Source organism: Leucoraja erinacea, chromosome 8 (assembly GCF_028641065.1).
Source record: "Leucoraja erinacea ecotype New England chromosome 8, Leri_hhj_1, whole genome shotgun sequence".
NCBI lineage: Eukaryota > Metazoa > Chordata > Chondrichthyes > Rajiformes > Rajidae > Leucoraja > Leucoraja erinaceus.
Window position 1 is genome coordinate 18,483,526 of NC_073384.1, and position 24,869 is coordinate 18,508,394.

The window sequence follows — 24,869 nt, forward strand, 5'->3', positions numbered from 1 at the left end:
CCTCCTCTCTAACTGCTCCCCCTCGGTGATTCCCCCTTCCCTAAAAAAAGCTTATTCTCCCCGCCTCCCCCCACCCCCCATCAGTCTGAAGAAGGGTATCGGCCCGAAACGTTGCCTATTTCCATCGCTCCATAGATGCTGCTGCACCCGCTGAGCTTCTCCAGCATTTTTGTGTACCTGTCCATCGATATCACAGGTTCCAGGCTGTGGTTTTTGTTAACATCCCAGATCACTGATATCATGAGACCCAGACTACGGTTAATATTACCAAAACTAATAGTACATGTCACAGACTATGGTTATTGATAACTTCTCTGATCATCAATGCCACAGATCCTAGATGCTTGTTATCATTGATCACCCGCACCATGAGACACGCTTCTCAGCACAGAGCTCAGGTGTGAACGTGTGTTTGTGCCTCTCGTTTACACTTCCCCCTCGCTAGCGTGCGAGGTAGTGCTTCCCATGGGATGAATGGGCCACTGGTGAGCAAGCAGAGTCTGTTGGTGCCCGAGGTTGTTCGTGACTGGATTGAGTATTCAGCCCCCATGGGTTACTGAGCCACCATGCACTGATCACTGACCCATCCTGGTTGCCACAGACAAGTCGTGAATCGTTCTTCTTATTTCTTTCTCTTTGTGCTGTTTGCAGGTGAGTCTTGACTCTCGGGTGCGAGAGATCGTCAACAGGAACCTGCGGAATCCAGGTCCTTTCATGTTCGAGGACGCTCAACTCCAGATCTACAGCCTCATGCACAGGGACTCCTTCCCCAGGTTCTTGAACTCTGACTTCTACAAATCCCTCGTGCAAAAACCACAGCCTTCCCCTGACACTACTCCCACCATCGAGAGCTAATCCCAGGACCCCCGAAAGAGCAAAGAATGGAGGTTAAAGACAGGTTTGCACTCAAACACATGTACAACACTATCATAGTACACCCTTACACACTTCTACATCTGCACACAGTTACCAGCAAGTGTACCAGTTAACATATGCCTCTGTAATAGTTAGACACACGCAGACACAAAACATTACAGGATTAACAAACCACACTGGCGTAGATAAAGGCAATGCATTCACCTGAGCACACACAAATGATTTCTCCTGAACATGTGCAATTAGACCCAGATACATTCCTCTCTTTTTTCATATACACTTACAAACACACACTTGCTCTCAGTCTTGTGCATACATACTCAAGCACACACTCTCATGAACATATACTTTCATATGCACACACCCATGCATACTCTCTCTCCCCTCTCTCTCCGTCACACGCAGGGCAGAAAGACAGACACACACACACATGGAAATACTAATCATTAACGAACGAGACGCGGTGAAAAGCCCAGGCACTGGGTTCCTGGAGACCCACAGTTTAGCTTTACTCAGGGTGTAGTGATACGTTGAATATTGAGCTATTTAAAAAAAAAAAGAAAATAGATATATATTTATTGGTTGAAATAAATCTTTTGCTCACTGCCTCAAACAGAAATACAAAAAAAACTTAAGAATGATTTTTTTTAAATAAAGCAGAAGCCAGGATTATTGTTCCCCAAAGAAACATCGCGGTGAGCTGAACGTTGCTGGAGGTCACCTGGCCACCACCTTGAGAAACACTTATCCCAGTTACCGGGCAGATCGTGTCGGACCAGCAAAGCTCACACCGCCACCTATTTCCCTGGGGAAGATAGACCTCACACAGTGTGGTGCTCCTAGCATGGATTTTAAGTTATCGGGGCAGGCTTGCTCACTAACTTTGTCTCTGCACCAGTTATTGGTTTCCCTTGAACCGCCCAAAACGCACTATGAAAATGCTTTTTTTTGTGGTGAAGCATTTTGGGACGTCTTGAGGTCAAGGAAATGCAGTTTTTTTTTTACTTTTGTCTGTAGGATTTAATGAACTTTACTAAGCACAACAAAAAAAGTTTAACGTGTAGATGTTTTCCTAAGGGAGAACCAAGATGTCATTGCCAGTAAGTCCGAGATATAGGGCCATTCTATCTCTTCAAAGAAACTGTGCAAAAAATATATATATAGATAGTAAGTAAAAGTCTGTAAATCTCCATAGTTTTTTTTGATGAGCAAATATTTCTCTTCTCATCTTTCCAGACGGGACCAGGTAACTTGTTTATTTTTTAAACAGAGTTAATGGTGATACCAGCGTATCAGGTATTGGTTGGCAGCAGGTCAGATCGCGTTTTATTGAACTGCAGCTGCATCTCCCAACAAGGGTATTTATTCTGCAGCTAAAAGCAATGAGTGGAGGACACCGTCAATCTGTCAAGAACATATGATTAAGTTATTAGCAATTGGGGTGGGTGGGGGGAATTGCGAGCAAGATTGACAGGAGGATTATCCGATTATCTTTCATCTCAAATCTTGAAGTGTCACACAGTGTTACCCTTTATTTTAAATGGGTTCATGCATCCACTGGAAGGTATGATAGAGGTCGATCAAAGAATGCATCTGTCACCAGCAGAGATTTCAAGCCCAAATATTTTGCTTGTATGTTGTTTAAAACCTGTATGTAATTTTCACTTTTTTATTAAAAGCATATGAGTATATTTATATAACGATACATATATATAAATATATATATATATATATCTCAAGAAAGTGGGTTCTGGGCCAAAACTTTATTGGAGTGGAAGGTGGATGGATGAGCGGTGGGGATGGATGTATTGGGGGCGGGGGTTAATAGGGTCGAGTTCAACACAAGCATCGGGACATCCTCACAGCAGGGACCTCCCTCCATGTTATTCTTGTAAGCGGGCATGAGATTGGGAGTTCAGATGCCATTTGTGTGCCCATCTGGTGAAACTGAGTTTAGCAAATGTGCTCAATGCTCCCTACAACCAGTGTGAATGGGTCGAAAAGCCCACTGCATTCTTTGCCCTCGCCTTTCTGCTGTGCATGGCACTGCCCAATCTCTCAGAGGGGATGAGGGAGCAAAGGCAAATCTTTCCACCTCTCCCGAGAACTAAAAGAGATATACTTTCTCCAGTGCATGAGTTTGCTTGCTGCCCGCACAGTGGTGGGAATCTAATCATTCCCCTCATTGTCTTCGAACCTCCCTACCGGTTGGCTGCTCACACTCGCATACTCTCTATTTGTTTAATTGGAAAGCACTATTTTGCTAAGCCTGTTTTCCAAGGATAGTGCCAATGTTTAATTCACACGATGGGGGCTCCACAGTTCCGCCTAGCAGTGGATGGTGGAGCAGCAGGAAGCAAATTTTATCCAAGTGCATGCCGATGCAACAATTCACAGGGGAAATAAACCCTTTGGTTGATCTTTAACTTTGAAAAAATATTTTGCTTTCAGAGATGAGGTGAAGTTGAGAAGGCAGAAATCCCAAGGATCAATTTATCTCCCTCTGACTCACTGCACGACTTCTGCACGTTTCTTTGTTCATAGACCTGGCTATTATTATAGGGGATGATAGCGACGTCTCCTGGTAGGGTGAAATCAGGTGGGAATTTATAACTAGCAGATGGAGAATGGGGAAGCTCTTTAGCAAGATCTTTCAGATTGTTAAACCACTACAAAACTCTTGAGCGAAAAACTGCTGGATGAATTCAGCGGGTCAGGTAGCATCTGCGGTAGGAAATGAACAGATGACATTCCGGGGTTGGACTTTTCTTCAGTCTGAAGAAATCAATTTCCTTCCACAGACGCTGCCTGATCTGCAGAGTTCCTTTAGCAGTTTGTTTTTTTGCTCAGGATTCCAGCATCTCTAGTCCCTTGTGTCTCCAATCTCTTGTGTCTCTACAATAGAACTCAAACCTATCGAGAGCATTCCATCGGCTGGTTGTGAACAAACCAGAGGGTAGCTGTGAGTTATTGTAGCTGTTGGGTTCACTTAGCATTCAGTCACTTGGACAGACATCTATTAGAGAAGGAAAGTGATGCACTGGCATTCATAACAAGATATCTCTACAAAAGTAGAGATATCTTGCTCAAATTATTGAGGTTATGGAGAGATTGCCCTGGAATGTTGTGCACACGTCTTGTCTCCATATCTAAGGAAGAATGTACTTGCAATAAGGGGAGTGCAGTAGAGGTTCACCAGGTTAACGTTTGGATGGGGTGTGAAGGCAGGGTACGGGGGGTTGTCACGTGAGGAAAGATTAAGCAGACAGGGCTTGAGAGGAATGAAAATTGAAGCAAATAGTATTCTTATGGGGCTTAACAGGGTTGATGTAGAAGTGATAATTGCCCTGGTGGGGTGTTCAAACCCAGGGGTAACAGTCTGAAAATAAGGGGTTGGCATTCAGAGGTATGAGATGAATTGTTTCAATCAGGGCACTGTGTATCTTTCAAAATCTCTACCACGACAGCTGTGGAAACTGAGTATAGTAATGACAGATCAATGAATTTATTAATATTAATCCAGGGGTTTGTGCAGGAAATTTAATTGATGTAATAGACTAGTTATGATCTTATTAGACAGCAGAGCAAGGAGCAGGGTCTCACATTCCCATCAACTCCCCCCTCCGATTCCACCACTCACCTACACACCAGTGCCAATTTATGGAAGTCAATTGACCTAAAACCTGCACATTTTTTAATTGTGGGAGGAAACCACAGAGCCTGAAGGCAACCCAGGGAAAACACGCAGACAGCTCCGGAGGTCAGGATCGAACTGGGGTGCAGTAACTGTGAGGCAGTGTCTGCATGCTGCATGTCATTATCTTTTGTATTTAGGTCTAAAGTGTTGGTTCTGAATTCCTTGTATTTTCACCCACTGCTGCTTCCCTTTTTAACACACTTGACACGGTTAAAGATCCCATTGATGTCCCTGGCTCAATACACTGATGGAGCTACTGTACAATGTCCATTCAGTCCTGCAACCTCTCGCCCCTCCCATTCACTATGCGACAATCTCTGACAATTAAACAAAGATGTTCCAAGAAAATAGCCAATCTACGTTCTTAAATCAGTGACTGTCTGCTAGCTGAGCCTCGAGTAGTGGACAGTTGCCTCCCAACTCCCTGGGTCCCTGCCAATTGGACGAAAATAAATAGCTGAGCTACAATTGAATGCCAATGCTTTATTGCAGCCAATGAAAATGTCCTCCAACCCATCCCAGAAATGTGTAGGAAGGAACTGCAGATGCTGGTTCACACCTAAGATAGACACAAAATGCTGGAGTAACTCAGCGGGACAGGCAGTATCTCCGGAGAGAAGGAATGAGTGACGTTATCGGGTCGAGACCCTTCTTCGGATTGAAGGAGGGTCTCGACTAGAAACATCACCCATTCCTTCTCACCAGAGATGTTGTTTGTCCCGCTGAGTTACTCCAGCATTTTTGTGTCTATCATTCCAGAGCTGTGACTGGTTGAACGAGCTGGTGGTCAGCATGAACTGGAGCCGTGAGATTTCTGACTGGCTGATCTAACCCCAGTCCCTCTGCATCATGATACAGACCAGGGGGCAGAGAATGTGCTTCTAGGAAGTAAGAGGTGTTCCTCTCACACACATTTTTAAATGTGGAGGCCAACATGCCAGGAGAAAGCTCTCCAGCACCAACACTTTGAGCAAACAATAATCCCCATGGCAGGAGGGTGGCAGATAGCGGGAGCCACCGTTTCACAAACAAAGAGCATTTAACCCATGCCCTTTGGTCAAATTGGCACCTTCTGAGTATAACGTTGGCACTTTGGCTGTTTTGTCAGCAGGTCATGAGCTTCAATTTCCTCCTCATTTATCCAGGGTGTGGCACTGCTCGAGTGAAACTTCAAACCGAGATCCTGCCCGCTTTCTCTGGAGGAGGAGAGATATAAAGGGTGCCATCTTGAAAGTTCTCTCCGGCCCTATGTCCAATAATTTTCCATCCGCTGACACCAGTACAACAGTATAACAGCTGTCTTTTCATGACTGTAAGATCTTTCTGTGGTGAATTCTCGATGTTGCAGCGTTGCCCATAATACGTCCTCACCCCATTATAACAGGATTGAGTACCATGTCTTGTAGAGTGGGTATCTAGTAAGACCGGCATGTATTTTCCGTCTTTTGGAAAGGTGGTGGTGTGCCACCATCTTCAACCACAGCATCAGGTGCAATAAGGAAGAAGTGGGACATTGAAGATGTGGAAGAAGTCTGCTCAACTTCAGGAGGTCTTGAAGGAATGGGACAAGACAGTGAGTTCAACGAGGGAAGTTAGACTGATGGTGGGATGGTGGTAAGGCTAGAGGAAGGGGCTTAGGATCCAAACAGAGAAATCTGAGAATCTGGAGGGGTGGTTGTGGTCAAACAGTTCAAAGTCTTGGACCAAGGGCAGGACAAAAAGCTGCAACTGGGGTGACCTTTGGCAGAAAAAAGTATCAGAATTGTGGGGCTTGAGTTATAAGGCAGCACAGGATAAACAGAGACTGTTTTCCTTTGAACTTTGGTGGCTGAGAGATGACATGAGGGTATTTAAAATCATAAGGGGCATAGATAAGGTGAATGGCCTACCGCACTCTCTGCCAGGTTGGGGGGAGGAGGTCTAAAACCAGAGGGCATTGGTTTAAAGTGAGAGAAGAAGCATTTAAAGGGGGACCTGAGGGACACCATTTTCACACTGGGGATGGATATGCAGAACAAGCTGCCAGAGAAAGTGGTAGGAGGAGCAGATAATATTTAAAAGACATTTTAAACATATAGATGAACAGGAAAGGTTTAAAAGGAGATCGCCCAAATGCAGACAAATGGGATTAGTTGAGACGGGCATTTTGGTCGGCATTTGGCACTTTGTTGGCTGAAGGGTCTATTGCTATGCTGTATAACTCTTCAGAATCTCAGAATCCCAGTGAGGAGATGGGAAAGTGGTGAGAACCGTTCTTGGGGCTGTGCGAGGAACAATCAGACAGCAGGTGCGGTGGGTGGCAATGAGTGTGCTCTAGTCTGGGTGTTTTTAAGTTCTACTACAGGCTACCCCACAAGCCAGCAAGGTTAAAATCGTTATTGTGTGTGTATGAATGATGGCCTGTTCGGTCAAAGCTGGTGACTGTAGGCGAGAGAAGGGGACTGAATGACTCACTTTCCCTCCATCAACTGGTGTGGGTTGGTGCGAAGGGCCAGTGTAGAGCTTGCAGAGGTTGGAAACATCGGAATTGGAATTGATGGAGTGGACAATTTTCAGCCCTAGTTCTAATGGAGAAACAATTCTATAAAAAGTGCGTGTCTGTGCAGAGGGCTTAAATTGTCAATGGGAAATCTCCCTTTGAAAGTATTTTGCCTTCATCTGTGTTAATTAGATTGGATCAATTCCTTGAAGTGCCCCTGTTGTTCTGTAATCACCCCTCTGCCTTCCCGTTCTCGGATTTAATTTGTTTCTCCCCCTTTTCCCAAACAGTCAATTTGTTTAGAAATTAAAACTGCACAAAAAACTCACACTTTAATTGTGACCCACTACTATTTAAACTGTGGGTGTAGGATTGTGAGAGAAAAAAAAAGCATTTACAATCAGTTTTGTGTCACTGAATTCACTTTAACAATAAAGTCGCATGTCACATTTCCTATAACCTGCTGGAACTAAGGGAATTCAGAAAACATTATTTTAAAAGGGCTATTTCTCTTTTCCCTATGTGACATCTGATGGTATACAGTTTAAGGAATCATGTTATTGAAATTGTTTAAATATTATTAACTATAAACGTAAAGTATAGAGTTTACACATAGAGAGGTTCAGTCCTCTCTGCTAATATTGTTGTCGATAAGTGAGCTTCATAGATGATTTTCACACACTACTTAGTTATATATAGACATATATGGTGAGAGTGGTAAATGATATGTTTTAATGAATGTCTGAAATATTGCTGTTTCAAAGATGATAACTGCACTGATTTAAAGAAGAAAATGGCACTAAATTCAATGCTATTCTTGTTAAATATCTCATTGTGCATTGGAAGGCACCTAATACATAATGTTTGAGATGGAGAGTGAACTTGGGAGCTGTGGAAACAGGCCCTTTGGCTCACCGATTCTGTATCGACCAGCGATCCCCGCACAGTAACACTATTCTATACACGAGGGACAATTAACATTTATACCAAGCCAATTAAAAACCTGTACATCTTTGGGGTGTGGGAGGAAACTGGAGCACCCGGAGAAAACCAACGCAGGTCACGGGGAGAACATATAAACTCTGTACAGACAGCACCCGTAGGCAGGAATAAAACCTGTGACTGCCGCTGTGAGGCAGCAACTCTACTGCTGCACCACCGTGCCATCCCAATGTTGTAGATTGTCCACAGGAAAGACTGCTTTTGATTCTCAGGAACACAAGGACTGAAAGGGAGGGAGATACTTAGTTGCCACAGGTTTTAAGCCTTCCAAGTATGGGTTCCTGCAGACTAGAGGTGCTGAAATTTAATGGAGAGTGTGCATTTCCTTTTGTTTTAAGTGTAGTCCAAGGCATCAAGTATGCAATAATGCATCTCACTAAATTCACCTTAATGGGTTGCACCTGAAATAGTTCCTGCAGGAAGCTAAGTCAGCCTGGAAATGTTAAGCCTGGGTTTGAGCTGTTATTAAAGTAATAAACGTTACAATATGATGGTGGGTAAAGGAAGCAAAGGTATAAAGTATCTAAAACATCATGGAGGAATTGAAGCAGAACATGTTGGAGACATTCAGCAAGTCAGGCAGCATCTGTGGAAAAAGAAGCAGTCAACATTTGAGATTGCCAAACCCTTAGTCCATTTCAGATTTGAAGGGCGGATCAACTTCCTATCAATACATGGTTTTATTGAAATTGACCAACAGTAACGTATCCCTCCATTCCCTATATGTTTGTGTGCCTTTCTAAATGCCTCTCAAACAGACATGATAATGACACTGAAGGGGCATTTAGCCAGGCCCATGAACAGGTAGGGAATGGAGGGATATGGATCACATGTAGCCAGAAGAGGTTTGTTTATTTTGGTATCTTAGTGGCCCAAAGGGCCTGCTGCTGTGTTCTAAATAGTTAAAGAACTTGATGATTAAAGTACAGGTTTGCAGACCATGTTTGTGTTCCTTTCAATATATAAAGTAGCAGCGTGATCTAATCAGAATGATTGGAAGATTTGAGCAGTAATTGCAGACTGGTGGGAGGAGATAGGGCAAAGAGTCTGGTGTTGGAAATGAGATTGCAAGTTCTTTATATGTTCAGGATTCCCTGATATCATGGAATAGATCTCCCAACTCTTCACCCCATTCCCATCCTTCACCCCTTCCCCACCCAAGAGACAGGAGGGTTCCTTGCCTACGAGTGCTGGTGTATAATTCAGCTGGGATTACCCAAGACAAGAATCCAAAGGCTTGGGGCAATTTTTGGCGATCAAGTGCAGAAGTTCTACTTTATCAAATACTCGCCCCCACACATCAAGAAAGGGATTTTTCCAATATGTTTCATTTAGATGAAAATGGAGATGGGTCCCTGGCCATGACCAGAGAGAGGGATATTGTTTCTAGGTTCAAAGATGCCTCTGAATATCCTGGGGAACATGATAGTGTAAGTGAATTAGTCTTGTAAAGAGACAGCTATGGTCACATGAGATAAATAGCTTCATCCTCCTGTGTTCCCCTATGCTTGGATAGGTCAATGTTTCAAGCACATCTTCGATGAAACACTTTGGGAGAGAATGTTGAGATCTTGTATGTGAATGTGATTGGAAACATATGACAAAGACAACCTCATAGAAGGGAGAGCAAAGATGCTTCCCATTTTTTTAAAATATAAGTGCCAACTTTGAAATTTACGCAGGAATTTTGATTCATGAGAAAGTGAAAATGTACTTAGAAAACTGTTTGAATAACTTCTTCGTTGTTGTCAAAATTATTTAATTGCAAGCAAAAATTTAAATTCTGATTTGTAATAAACAGAAATCATTACTTAGGATTTATTTTATTGCCTCCTGATGTTTCAGGTAATTGCTGCCTCCAGTTGTATTTTGCCAGTATTTAATGTCATGTTGAGTGAACACAGTGTAAATTAAATGCTTATTAAAAAGCTCTGAGCCCTTGTATTTAATTATTCACATTGTCTTACATTGTAGGAGGCTATTCAGCATATCAAATCAGTGCCGGCTCATGGAGAATCCTATCAGTCCCGTCTCTCACACAGTTTCTTGTGACTTGTTCTGTCTGGCATGCTCATTAAGTCTTCCCTGATTCTCCTGCCACTCACGTGCATGACGAGTGATTTGCCACAGCCAATTAATCTATCAGCACATCATTGGGGGAGTGGAAGGAAACTGGAGCACCGGGGGAAATCCAGAGAGTCATAGGGAGAATGTGCAAACTTCATGAATGAGCACTGGTGATAAGGATTTCATGGGAGATACCAGCACTATTGTCAATGTCACTAGGGTACTACGAGAGATAAATTACATTTAGTAGTGAGCTTCAAAGTCATATCCCACAATGTTACTTTAGAAACACACTTACCGTGTCTGTGCAAGCAAACATGGTAGGCATTTTGGATTATTAATTACCTAAAGCCATAACATTTACCATTTCTTCACCCACTATCCAATTGTTGGCTTCAGGGAAAGGGAGGATATTGACCAAAACAGCTCACTGATACCTAACCAGTAGCCAGTACCTTGCTTCGCCGTCTGATCTCCAGCAATGCAACATTTAAAACATTTTTAGAACCAAAACCTGCTCATGATATAATCCAGTGGCTGTAACTGGCTGATTCAGGTACAAAGGTTCAAACTCTTAGGAGGGAGTGAGACTGCAGAAGGCATTTAGCTGAGGATGGACATAAAAAGGCAGAGTTGTGAAAGGAAGGATGTGTTCATGTTCTATATAAAAATTTGGCTGAGGGAAGAAAATGTCATATTTCCAACTCTACTGACAATGCAAAAGTAGGTGGTATTGTGAGCGGGGGGGGGGGGGGGGGGGGGGGGGTGTAAAAAGGTTTCAAAGATGAGCACAAGCTGGGCATAGTGTACTAAATTTGGAAAAACGTGAAGTTATTCACTTTGGTGAATGAAGCCAACAAGTGTCTTATTTTTTAATGGTGATAGGTTGACAAGTCATAACAATCAAAAGGAATAAGGCATATTTGATCATAATTCTCAACAAGCCAACATACGCGATCATTGACTGAAGTCCCGCTGGAACAATTTCGAACCGGCAAAGTACAAATGATGGCGGCGAGAGAGCCCATAACGCACCGCGCCGCGGAAAGTGCCCTATACGCGGAGGGTAATGGGGACAGAGGGCGGGGCCTATCGCGGCCTACGGGTCTCAGGCTCTACCGGCAGCCCGTGTGTAGAGCCGAAGGCCGAAGGGTTTGCGACTGATCAGCGGTTCCCGTTTAGTGCTCTGCGATGCACAGTCTATTTCCAGAATTTTCCATCGGTGAGAGGCGACGGAGGGAGCGCCGCGGGAGGGATGGTGGAGGGAGCGCCTCGGGAGGGACGACAAGGAGGGAGCGCCTCAGGAGGGATGGTGGAGGGAGCGCCTCAGGGGGGACGACAAGGAGGGAGCGCCGCGGGAGGGGATGGTGGAGGGAGCGCCTCAGGAGGGACAAGGAGCGCCTCAGGGGGGGGACAAGGAGGGAGCGCCGCGGGAGGGGATGGTGGAGGGAGCGCCTCGGGAGGGATGGTGGAGGGAGCGCGCCTCGGGAGGGATGGTGGAGGGAGCGCCTCGGGAGGGATGGTGGAGGGAGCGCCTCAGCAGGGATGGTGGAGGGAGCGCCTCAGCAGGGATGGTGGAGGGAGCGCCTCAGCAGGGATGGTGGAGGGAGCGCCTCAGCAGGGATGGTGGAGGGAGCGCCGCGGGAGGGACGACAAGGAGGGAGCGCCTCAGGAGGGATGGTGGAGGGAGCGCCTCAGCAGGGGATGGTGGAGGGAGCGCCTCAGGAGGGACGACAAGGAGGGAGCGCCACGGGAGGGGATGGTGGAGGGAGCGCCTCAACAGGGATGGTGGAGGGAGCGCCTCAGGGGATGGTGGAGGGAGCGCCTCGGGAGGGGATGGTGGAGGGAGCGCCTCAGGAGGGGTGGTGGAGGGAGCGCCTCAGGGGGGACAAGGAGGGGGGAGCGCCGCGGGAGGGGATGGTGGAGGGAGCGCCTCAGGAGGGACGACAAGGAGGGAGCGCCTCAGGAGGGATGGTGGAGGGAGCGCCGCGGGAGGGATGGTGGAGGGAGCGCCTCAGCAGGGATGGTGGAGGGAGCGCCTCAGGAGGGACGACAAGGAGGGAGGGAGCGCTACTTGCAGGATAGGCAGTTGAAAATATGGAAACAGGCCATTCGGCCCACCGAGTACAATGTTATCCCACTTTCGCATCCTTTACACACCTGGGGTCATTTATAGAAACCAATTAACCTACAACCCCGCACGTCTTTTGGATGTGAGAGAAGGAAACTCTGGCAGTCACAGGGAGAACGTGCAAACTACACACTGACACCACTCGAGGTCAGAGGTCAGAATCAAACCAGGGTCTCCTGCGTTGTGAGGCAGCAGCTCTACCCAAAGATCCTGCTCTGCTATAGGATCTTTGGCTCTACCTGCTGTGCATCTGGGTCGGTGCTGTGACATAAATGTTGGGCTGTACATCCCCATATTCCAGTAAATATCTCATACAGCACCTAAACGGGACCTTCAGCACTTAACCTTGGAAAAACTGTACCACGGGAAGGATGTGGATACTTAGAATATGTTTACAAATATGTTGCCTGGATTAGAATTTATTAGGTACAAGGAAAGGTTGGACAAACGTGCTTCCTTTTTTTCCTGGAGTGTCAACGGCTGAAGGGAAATCTAATAGAAGTATATTCAATTATGAGAGGTGTATTGAGGGTAGGTAGAATCTTTCTCGCAGGCTGGAATTGTCTAATACTAGATGGTATTAATGGGTAGATGAAGGGTTTCGACCCGACATGTCACCTATTCCTTTTCTCCAGATATGCTGCCTGACCTGCTGAGTTATTCCAGCATTCTGTATCTATCTACTAGAGGGCATAATTTTAAGCTGAGAGAAGTTTAATGGGGCCATGTTTTTTTGCAGTGCGGTAGGTGTCTGAAACAGACTGCCAGGGTAGGTGGGGAGGTAGTGGAAGCAGATACAATAGCAGCATTTAGGAGGAATTTGGACAATATGATATGGACCGCGTGCAGGTGGATGAGCAGTTTAAATTAGTATTGTGGACAGAAAGACTTTGTGGGTCAAAGAGCCTGTTCCTGTGCTGCACCATTTTCAAAGATTGCACTCTTGTCCTGCAGATGTAAAACCTCTGGAAGCTGTGGTGGATGAAATTCCCCTGGTGTCTGAGCTGCAGGATTGTAAACATTGTTCTGGTGAAACATGTTTCTTGCTGGACGGACTGCCCTGCGCATTAGTTGTAAGCACAGTCATGCCGGGAGTTGCCTTGAAAATCTGCCCTTCTGGTGTGTGAGGAGGTCCTTGCATCTGAAGACTGGGCCTGGAGTCTCCCAGCCTCCCCTCGTTAATCGCCACCGTCCAAATGTTGCAGGTAAATCTCGAGCATTTAGCGTCGGCGCCCCCACAACGGAGGAGGTGTTTGGCCAAAATTCGCTGCGGAGCTACGTGAGCCAATTGGAACGGGAGTATTCAGAGTCATTGGAACGGCTCAGTCTCTGCCAGGCTTCCCTGGAGACGGAGGGAAAGGAAGGGTCCAGAGCTCTGCAGAAGCGAGTGAGCGAACTGGCACCAGTGGTGACTGAGCTGCTGCAGCTGAGGAACAAGGAGCAGGAGTTGCAGGACATTCAGACCTTGCTGAAAGGTGAGGGGCTGACCTCATTCAGTGTCTTAGAGTTAAAAAAATATGTAAATAGTCCATGCTGAGCCAGGTGCTGACCTGAGCTACTCCTTTGTCTACATATGGTACAGATCTACATATGGTACATAACCTTTCCTATCCATGTGTTTTAAACATTGTAATTGTACCCACTTCTACCACTTCCTATGACATATCTGTGAACAGTTTGCCCTTCATGCCCCTTTAAAAATGTCCCCCTCTCACTCGAAACCTGTGCTGTGGTGCAAAATGACCCCACAACCTCGTTCACCAGATACTGTGTCATATCTGACATACCGGGTAAAATATCTATCTAGCTATCTATCTAATTACCTATCTATATAATCATTCATTCGGGATGCGGCGAGTGCCAACATTCATTGGCCATCGCCAATTGTCCTGGGCATTAAAGAGTCAACCTTATTGTCTGGGCTGGGGTTATTCGTAGACCAGACTGTTACATTCCCTCCCCTGAAGAACATTCACAAATCCGTCACGTGCCCCTGTGTGCCGCACTTTGAGCTGGTGCAGGTTGCATTCTGTGCTCCAGGCATATGGTAAAATCAGTACCGATACCGACGCCTGGATTCTCTGTTGCAGATGATGATGCCGATCTAAAGAGACTTGCTGAGAGCGAAGAGAGTGCTTGCCAGGCAACCATTCAAGCCCTCAAGGCCAAGGTAGGAACAGCTCCCATCTCCTGCTTTAGAATTAGTGGTATTGCTGGAAAATTGAAGAACCTGGGAAATGGGAATGAAACTTCCAATATTCTAAACTTTCTCGGTCAAGATCAGAGCAGGAGGGAGGAATAATTGGAACCTGATAGCCAAAGTTATTGCGGCTGTATGGTGATACTGTGGCAGAATCTTCAGGAGTCTTTATCTTGAGGATGGTAGAAAGAGGAAAAAGAAGGAATGGTCTATTTTAATCCAGCAATGAACTGCAAGTTCAAACGTTTTGACAGGCAATGTTTTATTATCAGGACCGGCTTGTGACCGGTCTTCTCATCTCAGGGTGCCTGCCGGTGCTGAAGACTCTGATTAGAACTCTCATCCATCTTCTGCATTGCAGATTCTTTCACTTCTGATCCCCTCCCAAGAGGTGAACAATAACGACCTGATTCTGGAAATTACTGCAGGCGTTGGGGGACAGGAGTCCATGCTATTCACTGCAGAGATGTTTGAAATGTACCAGAGTTATGCAGCCTTCAAGGATTGGCACTTTGAAGTACTGGAGTACTGTCACAGTGAATTAGGTAGGACCGTTGGTTCATACCGTAAGTTGGGTGTTAAACCCACCACAGTCATGCTTCTCCTGTCTCTTTAACATCTTGCAGCCCACAACTTTCTGATATATCTGCTTATCGTGGCTTGACCTTCTGACATTTCTGTTGCTCTACCCTGCTTAGCTGTTTGTTCATCTTTTGAAACTCCAGAATCATGAGTGTGAGCGTTATAATTTTCTCTCTCAGTATCTCACATATATCTCTCTTTCTCTATATATATTTTAAAGCTGGAATCACCCAGCTGGTCAGGCAGCATTCATGAAGAGTGATTCAGAATTAACATTTTAGGTCAGTGACCCTTTTTCAATGGGAAGGGTCTTTGACTTAACATATGAACTGCTTCTCTCTTCACAGATGCTGCCGGATTGCAATGTTTTCTATATTTAGTGCAGTACATTTTTCAGTGGCTCAGTGTCAATTGTAGGTTGTTTCTGCTCCTGTGGAATGTCACAGGGCAATCTCTTGCATTGTGGCAACTGAATGAATACATGTGATTGTAAAACATTTTTTGTCGTTAGTGGAACACAGGAGATTGGGGAGGATGGAGAGGCCAGAACAAGGTGAATAGCTACATCAAGCTGACAGGTTGATAAATAAATGCAGAGATGTTGGAGGGATGCAAACCTGTGATGAGAATATTAAATTCTAGACTGGGATCTGCAATACTTGCATTGTTTCTTTGGGTTGGCAGTAAAGGTATTTGGGTATGCAGGAAAATTATTCCTGATGTTGGGGGAGTCCAGAACCAGGGGTCACAGTTTAAGAATAAGGGGTAGGCCATTTAGGACTGAGGTAAGGAAAAACTTTTTCACCCAGTGAGTTGTGAATCTGTGGAATTCTCTGCCACAGAAGGCAGTGGAGGCCAATTCACTGGATGTTTTCAGGAAAGAGTTAGATAGAGCTCTTACGGCTAATGGAATCAAGGGATAGGGGAAAAAATAGGAACGGGGTAGTGATTTTGGATGATCAGTCATGATCATATTGAATGGCAGTGCTGGCTTGAAGGGCCGAATGGCCTACCCCACCTATTTTCTTTGTTTCTAATGTGATTTCCCTTTCCACAGGAGGCTTGCGACATGCTGCAGCCAGTGTGAGCGGTCAGGGAAGCTACAGACATATGAAGTACGAAGGGGGAGTTCACCGAGTGCAGAGGGTCCCCAGAACAGAGAAGCAAGGCAGGACTCACACCAGCACCATGACTGTGGCTGTGTTGCCCCAGCCCACTGAGGTATCTGTACTGCTTTGCACACATGGTAATTAAAGCCATGCTGTTTGCTACTGGTGAGCTACTGATGTGAAGGATGTTTGGCTGGCAGCTGAATATTTCTCTAACAGCTTGGATAGGGCTGCCTTGCATTAGCATTGTGTTCTCTCTTGTCAGCAGCTTTTTTCACATGGTGTCAGGTATATGGAACAAACTGCTAGATGTAGTAGTTGAGGCTGGAACAATAACAAATGAAAGGTTTAGCAGGCAAATGGAATTAGTTTAGATTTCAGTATCGTGGTTGGCATAGACATGTGGGCCAAAGTGCCTGCTTCTGTGCTGTATAGACCTGTGAGGGACCTTTAAGCTGCTTCTAGACGGTCCTATCTTACATTTCTAGAGCTGGAGACGGCATGAGTTAAACAGTGAAAGCCTCTTGTTGCCTCATGAACCACTCCTAATGAAGAGATAGGACGGGTTAACTACACAGTAAACATTCCATCTCACACACCCAAGATCGTTTCAGCATCGGTGAGACACAGAGTAAAGATCCCTTCACACAATTACATGATGCACTCCTGGGACAGGGGCAGCACTGGTTAGGTGCAGAGTAAAGTTTCTACCATACTATTTTATGACACGCATTCATGGCCAGGAATTGCACTGGTTGGAGATTAAAGCTCTCTCTACACTGTCCCATCGCATACTTCCAGGAACATTATGGGTTTAATTCCTAAAGCTTGTTTTACACTCTCCCATCAGATACACCAAAATATTTTTGGTGACTGCAGTTATCCTTGCCTGGTCTGTGATTACCCATCCCTGATCCAATACTTCACCTTCTTGGGTTGGTGGTGAATGGCAGTGTTGTCTGGGCTTTAACAAGTGCCTTAAAGGAGATTTGTGGGGCTCAGGACCTGGGACAGCAGGATGGTGGGGCTGGCAGTGGTGGACAGAGGGAGGTCCCGGGCTGGGCAGTGGATGAGTTTTGTTGACGCTGCGAGTGGTGGCTTTGCACTTCAGTTGAACGCTGTCCGCTCATGTTCCTCCGATTAGATTGAGCTGACTATCAGCCCCAAAGACCTGCGGATAGAAACAAAGCGAGCGAGCGGTGCGGGGGGCCAACACGTCAACACGACGGACAGCGCAGTCCGAATCCTCCACATCCCGACAGGTAACAGTACTCAAGTCATGCATAAATACAACAGCTAGTGCAAAGAGAAAAATACAAGATAGACACAAAATGCTATAGTAACTCAGCGCGACAGGCAGCATCTCTGGATAGAAGGAATGGTTGATGTTTCTGGTTGAGAGCCTTCTTCAGACTAAATCAGGGGAGAGGGAGATACAGAGATAAGGAGGTGTGAAAACAAGACGGGGGATGAGATCAAGGAAAATGTAAAATGTACAAGGTTCAGAATATAGTGTTTTACAACATGATAGCGTTACAGTGACAGAGAAAATGCAGATTAAAAAATGTGCAAGTTCTGCGGTGAGGCAACTGGAAGTTCAACGGTTGTTGGGGAGGTAGTTGTGAGATGAAATGTCACATGGGAGGGCTGGAATGGAGAATCATAGGGATCATGATGAGGGAGGTAATATGGATGGAAGGGAATTGCTCCAAGCAATGGGCCTGCCGGGCACTTGAGGAACTTGGCATGTCTGTGACGAGTCTTACCAATTTCTACAGATGCATCGTAGAAAGCATTCTATCAGGACATAAAAGTTTAATTTGGCAATTGTTAAGCCCACGGTTTTAAGAAAGTGCAGATTTGTGGATGCAGCCCAGTCTATCACGCAAACTAGTCTCAACCCCCCCCACCCCCATTGACTCCTTTTACACTTCACACTGCCTTGGGAACACTGCCAACATCAACTCACGCTCCTGTCATTCCTCCTCCTCCTTTCTCCTATCAGGTCGAAGACACAAAAACTTTAAAGCGCATCACCAGATTCAAGTGAAGCTTTGTTCCCTGCTTTTATCAGACTACTGAATTGTCTTTGCATAAGTTAAGCGTGTAGTCCCGATCTTGCAGCCTACTTCATTGTGTGGCTTTTGCACTTTTTTAATCTGCACTTTCTCTCTAACTGCTCTGCTGTAATGCTACATTCTGCACTGGTATTTTTTCTTTGTACTAGCTGTTGTACCTCCGTATGGCCTGCCTCAACTTGTATATAATAAGATTTGACTGGACAGCACGCAAACAGTTTTTCACTGCAGCTCGATGCACGACAAAAATAAACCACTGTGACCACCGGTGATGAATTGGCTGACAGGCACTGTGGCTATCCTGAGGTTGGGGGTCGTAGTGTTCATGTGCCGATCTCTGGTCAGCAATGCTTGTTTCTGTCCCGGGCAGGTGTGGTAGCCGAGTGCCAGCAGGGGAGGTCACAGCTGAAGAATCGAGAACGAGCCATGCAGCGGCTGCGTGCAAAGCTGTACAGCATGAAGCTGGAAGAGGAGATCAGCCGACGGCAACAAGCCCGGAGGATACAGGTATGTCAATAGTGCACACTGACAGACACATTGCCAATAGGCCTGGCTTCTGATTCCAAATCAAGGCAGACAAGTTTTGGAATAATGGTAGAAAACATTATCGTGTCCAAATCCCCTCTGCCAGGCGGTGCAGCTACTTGATCCGCTGCCTTGCAGTGCTGGAGTCTTAGTTTCAATGCTGACCTTGGGTGCTGTCTGTGTCACTCCACAATCTTGTCACTCCTTACATTTCTCCTGAATTCCCAACTTTTGTTCAGTAATGGTTCTGCAAAAAGCCAATTTTTTTTTCCCAAGCAATGAATCAAAGTTTCTGCTGGGCCAACAAATCTTGGCAAATATGATTGCAGCTGAAAATGGAAACAGCTTCCACCTCGCCTTTCCAGTGGCCTGAGAGCAATGCTAAACTATGGTGCTGTCTGCATGGAGTTTGCACATTCACCCCGTGACCATGTAGGTTTCCCCTAGTTCAGGGGTGGGGAACCTTTTCATGTTGGATTGGCCCGTTAAGTTAGCTGTAATCTAATAAGGCACATCCAAGAAACTTCAACTAGATTCAAAATGTACTTCAAAATGTACATTATTTTGTTAAAATCTAACTACTATATACTAACTTCAAGAAAATGAAACAAAAAATTGTTAATTCTAAAGTTAACTAACCTCTTAATGACTTGTTGTGACTGCTTTTTGTGAGAAAGCATTTGAATATTTGGTTGCAACATGGAGGTAAGCAGTTTCAGCTGATCTTCTAGATGGGTATCCGTCATTTGTGACCTTAAGGGTGTCTTGATTTGGGTTAGGTAGGAGAATGTAGATTCGCAGCAATATGTGGTTGAAAAGCAAGACAACATTTTTCATGCCTGTTGCTGAAGACGTGAGTATTCTATTCCATCTTTCCATATTTCAATCTGATCTTTCTTAAGGGCCTGTCCCACTTTTATAACCTAATTCACGACCTCTGCCGAGTTTGCCCTTGACTCGTACTCGCAGCATGGTCGGTCGTAGGAGGTCGTAGCAGGTCGTGATGCTAGTCGTAGGTACTCGTGGCATCAAGTAGGTCGGACCCTTAAAAGGGTCAAATAAGGACTTTAAAATGGCGTCTTCTGAGAGCTCAATCAATTCCATCTGTAGTTCTTTAGGAGCCTTGGAGACATCAACTAGATGAGGCTGAAATGTTAATTTGATTGTGTTGTCATGATTCTCAAAGTCAGTAAACCTTTATTTAATGTCTATAACAGCTGCGTATTCTCCAAAAGATTCGCAAGTATCCTCCTGCTCATGAATGACCTTCACTAACGGGAAAATGTTCATCCAAAATTTCATTTTGAAGAAGAGTTTTGAAAAAATATAGCTTTTTTTGAAATTATTGAATACTTTACCACATATCAAATATAGTCTTAGTTTTACCTTGCAAAGAAACATTCAAGTCATTTTGCTTTGACATGATATCACACAGAAATGCAATATTTCTATCGAAATCTTCTGCCAATAATTCACATTGCTGATTCTGTTCTTCATGAAATTTAACTATCTATTCTCACAAAGATAAAAATGTTGCTAACACCTGTTCCTGTGATAGCCAAAGCGCTTTACAATAATATGGCAAGTCCACACTGAATGCGCGTGCGTGCGTGTGTGTGTGTGTGTGTGTGTGTTCCAGCTCATTCTCATGTTCCTTTCTCATGTTCCTGCTCATACAAAATGATAGGTCGATATTGGTAAGAAGTGATTGGAAGATGGTTGGAGATAGTAACAAAGGATAGAGGTGAAATGGAGGCAAAAGGGTGCCAGGCAAGGAAATAAGATGAGCAGTGAAATGTCGAGCCAGAGAGAAGGATAGTGAGTAAAAGAGGACAGGTTTGGGAGGGAAAAGGGGGATTTCATGAAATTTATGAAAGCTAAATCATGTTCAACATACCGGTTAGAATGTATTGAGTATGTGATGGGAAGAGTAGATGGACAGGAACATGAGTAGGGAGGGGTAGGAGATGAGCAGAAGGAGGGGGGTGAATGGAACAGGATGACGGGAGCAGTGGGAGAGTGGTGTGTGTGAATGGGTGTTTCATTTCCCTGTGTTCACTTACCAAATTTTTCCCCATCCCTTTCCCTCAACTTTCTTTACCAGTTTTATCCCCTCTACTCCATCAGTTTGAAGAAGGATCCCAACCTGAAATGTGTCTTATTTCCCTTGCATGCTGCCTGACCCACTGAGTTCCTCCATCGCTTTATTTTTTACATCAGAAGAGAGAAATTTGATTTTGAGAGAAAGCTTGCTTGCATGTAATATCCAAACAAACTTTAAGAGTTTCTCAGGATATATAAATAGGAAGAAGGCAGCTAGGGTATGTATAGAACTTCCTCCAACAAGGCTGGTGAATTAATGATGGGGAAACAAGAAATGACAGATGTTCAATTTTTTTTTGCATCAGCCTTTACCATGGAGAACACTGCAAATATCCCCAAGGTTACAGATGAGCTGATTTCAAGTAACCCGAAGAAATTAATAAAATTCCCATCCGCAACAGATACATTATTAAAGAAACTCGCATGACCAAAGACAGACAAATCACTGGGACCTGATGGTCTGAAAGCAAGGGTTTTAAAGGAGGCAGCTGCAGAGATAGTGGGCTAATGATTGAAAATGTTCTAAACTTGCTAAATTCCAGCAGGGTATCAGAAGATTGGAAAACTTCCAATGTTGTTCAAAAGAATAGGAAGACAGAAGGCAGGAAACTATTGGCCAGTAGGTTTCACATCCATTGTTGGCAAGACAATAGTGTCAACAATCAAAGGAAATAATTAATCATTCAGGAAAACTGAATGTAATCAAATCTAGTCATCATGAATTTATCAAAGGTAATCATGTTCGACATGCGTTTAAATTTGTTGAGTATGTGACGGAGAGAGGGTATGGTACTTTTTGTCACGTACCAAGGTACAATGAAATTCATATTTATATACAATTCTGTATGTATCACCATACATAAGCACTTAGATACATATTAGATTAGCATCTCAGATACAATACAAGTGTACAGCAGTAATGCAGTGACACAGTGTACAGAGTTGCCAGTTTGGTGCCAATTTCAAGACAGTTGTAAGTGCAAGGATCGTGATATTACCTTGAAGGTCTGTTGGCCGGGTAGCATGGCAGGGTCGGCCTAGCCAAGTGAGGCTGTGGTGACCTCAATCGCTGTAGGCCACGTGCAGTCCATGTGCTCGGCTTCTTGGAGCAGCGCCTGGTCCAGCCGAGCCCCAGGCAGCTGCAGGGGCTTCAGTGGACCACTCCCCCGTCGAGGCAATGCACTCCTTCCCACAGCCAGTCTGCTTAACTGCCCACCAATCCTCAATCCGCATCCGGAGAGCCAAGCCTTCCGGACGGGTTTCCCCTCTGCGGGGTGGATCCTCTATCCGTGGCGGGCTGGGACTACCGGGTGGGTTCTGCTTTGTGCCGTGTTATTAAGTAAGTTCATAAATCATAGGAGCAGAATTAGGCCATTGGGCCCATCAAGTCTATACCATTCAATCATGGCTGATCTATCTTTTCCTCTCAACTCAATTCTCCTGTCTTCTCCCCATAACTTTTGACACCCTTACAAATCAAGAATCTGTTCATCTCTGCTTTAAAAATACCAAATAACTTTGCTCCATAGCAGTCTGTGGCAATGAATTCCATAGATTTGCTACCTTCTGACTAAATAAACCTGTAGATGCAGTGTACCTAGATTCCCAAAAGGCATTTCACAGGCTGCCACATAAGAGGCTGGTGCATAAATGAGAGTCCATTGCCTTGGAGAAAACATGTTGGCATGGAATGAAAAATGGCTGTTTTGCAGAAAATAAAATATTTGGAATAAATTGGTCCTATTCAGACAGGAGGGATGTGGAGTACCCAGGGGATTAGTTCTTGTCCTCAATTATGTAATATTTCCAATAATGACCTGAGAGAAAAAAAAAGGTTTCTCAATTCCAAATTTGCTGATAATACAAAACTAAGTGGAAGGGCATGTTGTAATGAGACTGCAAGTGAGTGACATTCAGAGAGATCTAGGTATTCTAGTGCATGAATCACAAGCAGTTGGCTATCATGTCCAACAAGCAGGTAAAAAGGTCAATGGCATTTTCACTATCAATACATCTGTTAACATAGCTGTTTTTATGTGTTGATCAGTTTTCCAGCTAATCACATTCATTAACATTCATTAGTGGGGGTGCAGTGGAGCAGCGCAAGAGTTGCTACCTTACAGTGCCAGAGACCTGACCTCGGGTGCTGTCTGTACGGAGTTTGTATGTTCTTCCTGTGACCACATAGGTTTTCTCTGAGTCTCTAATTTCCTCCCACATTCCAAAGACAAGCAGGTTTGTAGGTTTAATGGCTTCTATAAATTGTCCCTAGGGTGTGGGATAGAACTAGTGTATGGTCGGCATGGTCTTGGTGGGTCGAATGGCCTATTTCCATGCTGTATCTCTAAACTAAACAATGTCAGACATTTGAAAATATTCACCAACAGACTTCTTCAACTCTTGTTTTTTAATCAGATTGGGACCAGGGGAAGATCAGAAAAAATCCGAACATATAATTTTCCACAGGACAGGGTTACGGACCATCGGATTGGGAAATCGCTCTACAACCTGAAGGACTTCATGCTGGGGGAAGAGCTTCTGGATGAGATGGTTGAAGAGCTGAAAAGCCTGGCCGATAGTGAATGTTTGTTTGAGTTCCTGGAGAACATGCAGAGACGTCAGAACGAGCAGGGCCAATGACAATCTCTCAAAACCCTAGTAACAATGGACATTATGCACCGATTCGTATTGATTCTACACAACGCCGTCTCAGCTCCTTTATGGCTAAAGCCCTTGCCTGTGGCACCTCCAGAGTTATTCCAATGGATTTTATCAGGCCTCATCCAATCTATGCAGACTGCAGCTCAGCCAAATCTCTGCAATTGGTGTCTTCACTCAAGCGATCTCATTATGCCAGTAAGCTCCTCACCACCTCTGTCCTCACTCACTTTCTATAGCTCCCCGCCCAGCAGTATTTAGATTATCTTATAATTTCTTCAGAACCCTCCAGGGCCTTGTCCCATTTGTGTGTAAGCCCTGCATCGCTGCCTTCCGAGATCTGGTCACACTACCCCCTTGATAATCTCCAAATGTAATTACTCCACTGTGGTTGACTCTGCCCTTGGCTACCTGTGACCAGAGGTCTATTCCGAAACCCTGCCATCGTTCTCGTCTCCTGAGGGCATCTGAGCACAGTACACTTGGTGAAATATTACTCCAGGCCTATAGTTAGTTTATTGAAAACCCAGGCAATGAAACTGATCTGTGATGAGATATCATGAGACCACAAAGCATCTGTACCTATTTGAGAATTAAGTCTTACTGTGTTATTGTGTATTACTGTGTTATTGTGAGAATTAAGTGTTACTGTGGTATTTCTGTGGCATTTTCTCTGCTAGACTAATTCTGAAAGGATGAAGATGATCTTTGATCTTGGTATGGTACAGAGAGATGTAGTTTCACGGATCAAGCTTATCAAGAGAAGAGTTGGACATTGTGCTGAGATGCATGGGGTGAATTCCTTTAACCAAGTTGCCACTACTGCACCATGCGGCATTTCACAGTGAGGTCCTGGAAAATGTGGTCAACTCCCACTATCTTGGGAGCGAGCCATCAATTATTAAATTAACTACCTGAAATACAGCAGTGCAGCCTTTGATTAATTGAGGAAACTAGTGTTTTCCTGTCCCTCCATTGGCCTAATCTATAGTTCGGTTCTGGTGTGTAAAGTGCTAAATAACCAAGGTTTTACTGTATTACTTTTACTTGGGTCACTGTTGGAGAGGAGGGGAAAGAACAGATTTGGAGGAATGGTGGGCCATGACGTAATTTTACATCTGAAAGTTGGGGAACACTGGTATGAGTTATAAGGGGCATGATGGTGGGGGAGCAGGACCTGGTTTGTTGGCAAGAATGAGGTAGTGGAGAAGAGTAAACAACGGATCCCCTGGAAACATGAGGGTTGTGGACTAATTGAGGTTGGTAGTTGAGAGATGTGAGCTGGTATTGTGAGTTCCTTATTAATGCATGGTAGGTGGCACATCCTACACTCCTGTTCCAACACATCCTGTGGTCTCTCAC

General features: G+C 44.9%; 2 protein-coding genes across 2 annotated transcripts in view; both read left to right on the forward strand.

Moving 5' to 3' along the window:
• The window catches only part of LOC129699392 (regulator of G-protein signaling 17-like), a 70,927-nt gene extending 65,728 nt beyond the window's left edge, over positions 1-5,199 (forward strand). The window contains exon 5 of the mRNA XM_055639117.1: positions 652-5,199. Within this exon, the coding sequence (XP_055495092.1) occupies positions 652-855 (204 nt within the window). The 3' untranslated portion in view covers positions 856-5,199. The remainder of the gene's footprint in view (positions 1-651) is intronic.
• A 7,978-nt stretch (positions 5,200-13,177) lies between these two features.
• On the forward strand, positions 13,178-24,431 carry mtrf1l (mitochondrial translational release factor 1-like). The gene is made up of 7 exons (XM_055639120.1): positions 13,178-13,727; positions 14,343-14,422; positions 14,814-14,997; positions 16,092-16,255; positions 17,288-17,405; positions 18,592-18,728; positions 23,265-24,431. Exons 1-7 carry the CDS (start codon positions 13,289-13,291, stop codon positions 23,487-23,489), a joined length of 1,347 nt encoding a protein of 448 aa, XP_055495095.1. The 5' UTR covers positions 13,178-13,288; the 3' UTR covers positions 23,490-24,431.
• The last annotated feature ends 438 nt before the right edge of the window (positions 24,432-24,869 follow it).

Coding starts and splice junctions, on each gene's coding strand:
- mtrf1l (XM_055639120.1), top strand. CDS start 13,289: ATGTTTCTTGCTGGACGGACTGCCCTGCGCATTAGTTGTAAGCACAGT. Junction 14,998..16,091: donor GTACTGTCACAGTGAATTAG/GTAGGACCGTTG, acceptor CCCTTTCCACAG/GAGGCTTGCGACATGCTGCA. Junction 18,729..23,264: donor AACAAGCCCGGAGGATACAG/GTATGTCAATAG, acceptor TTTTTTAATCAG/ATTGGGACCAGGGGAAGATC.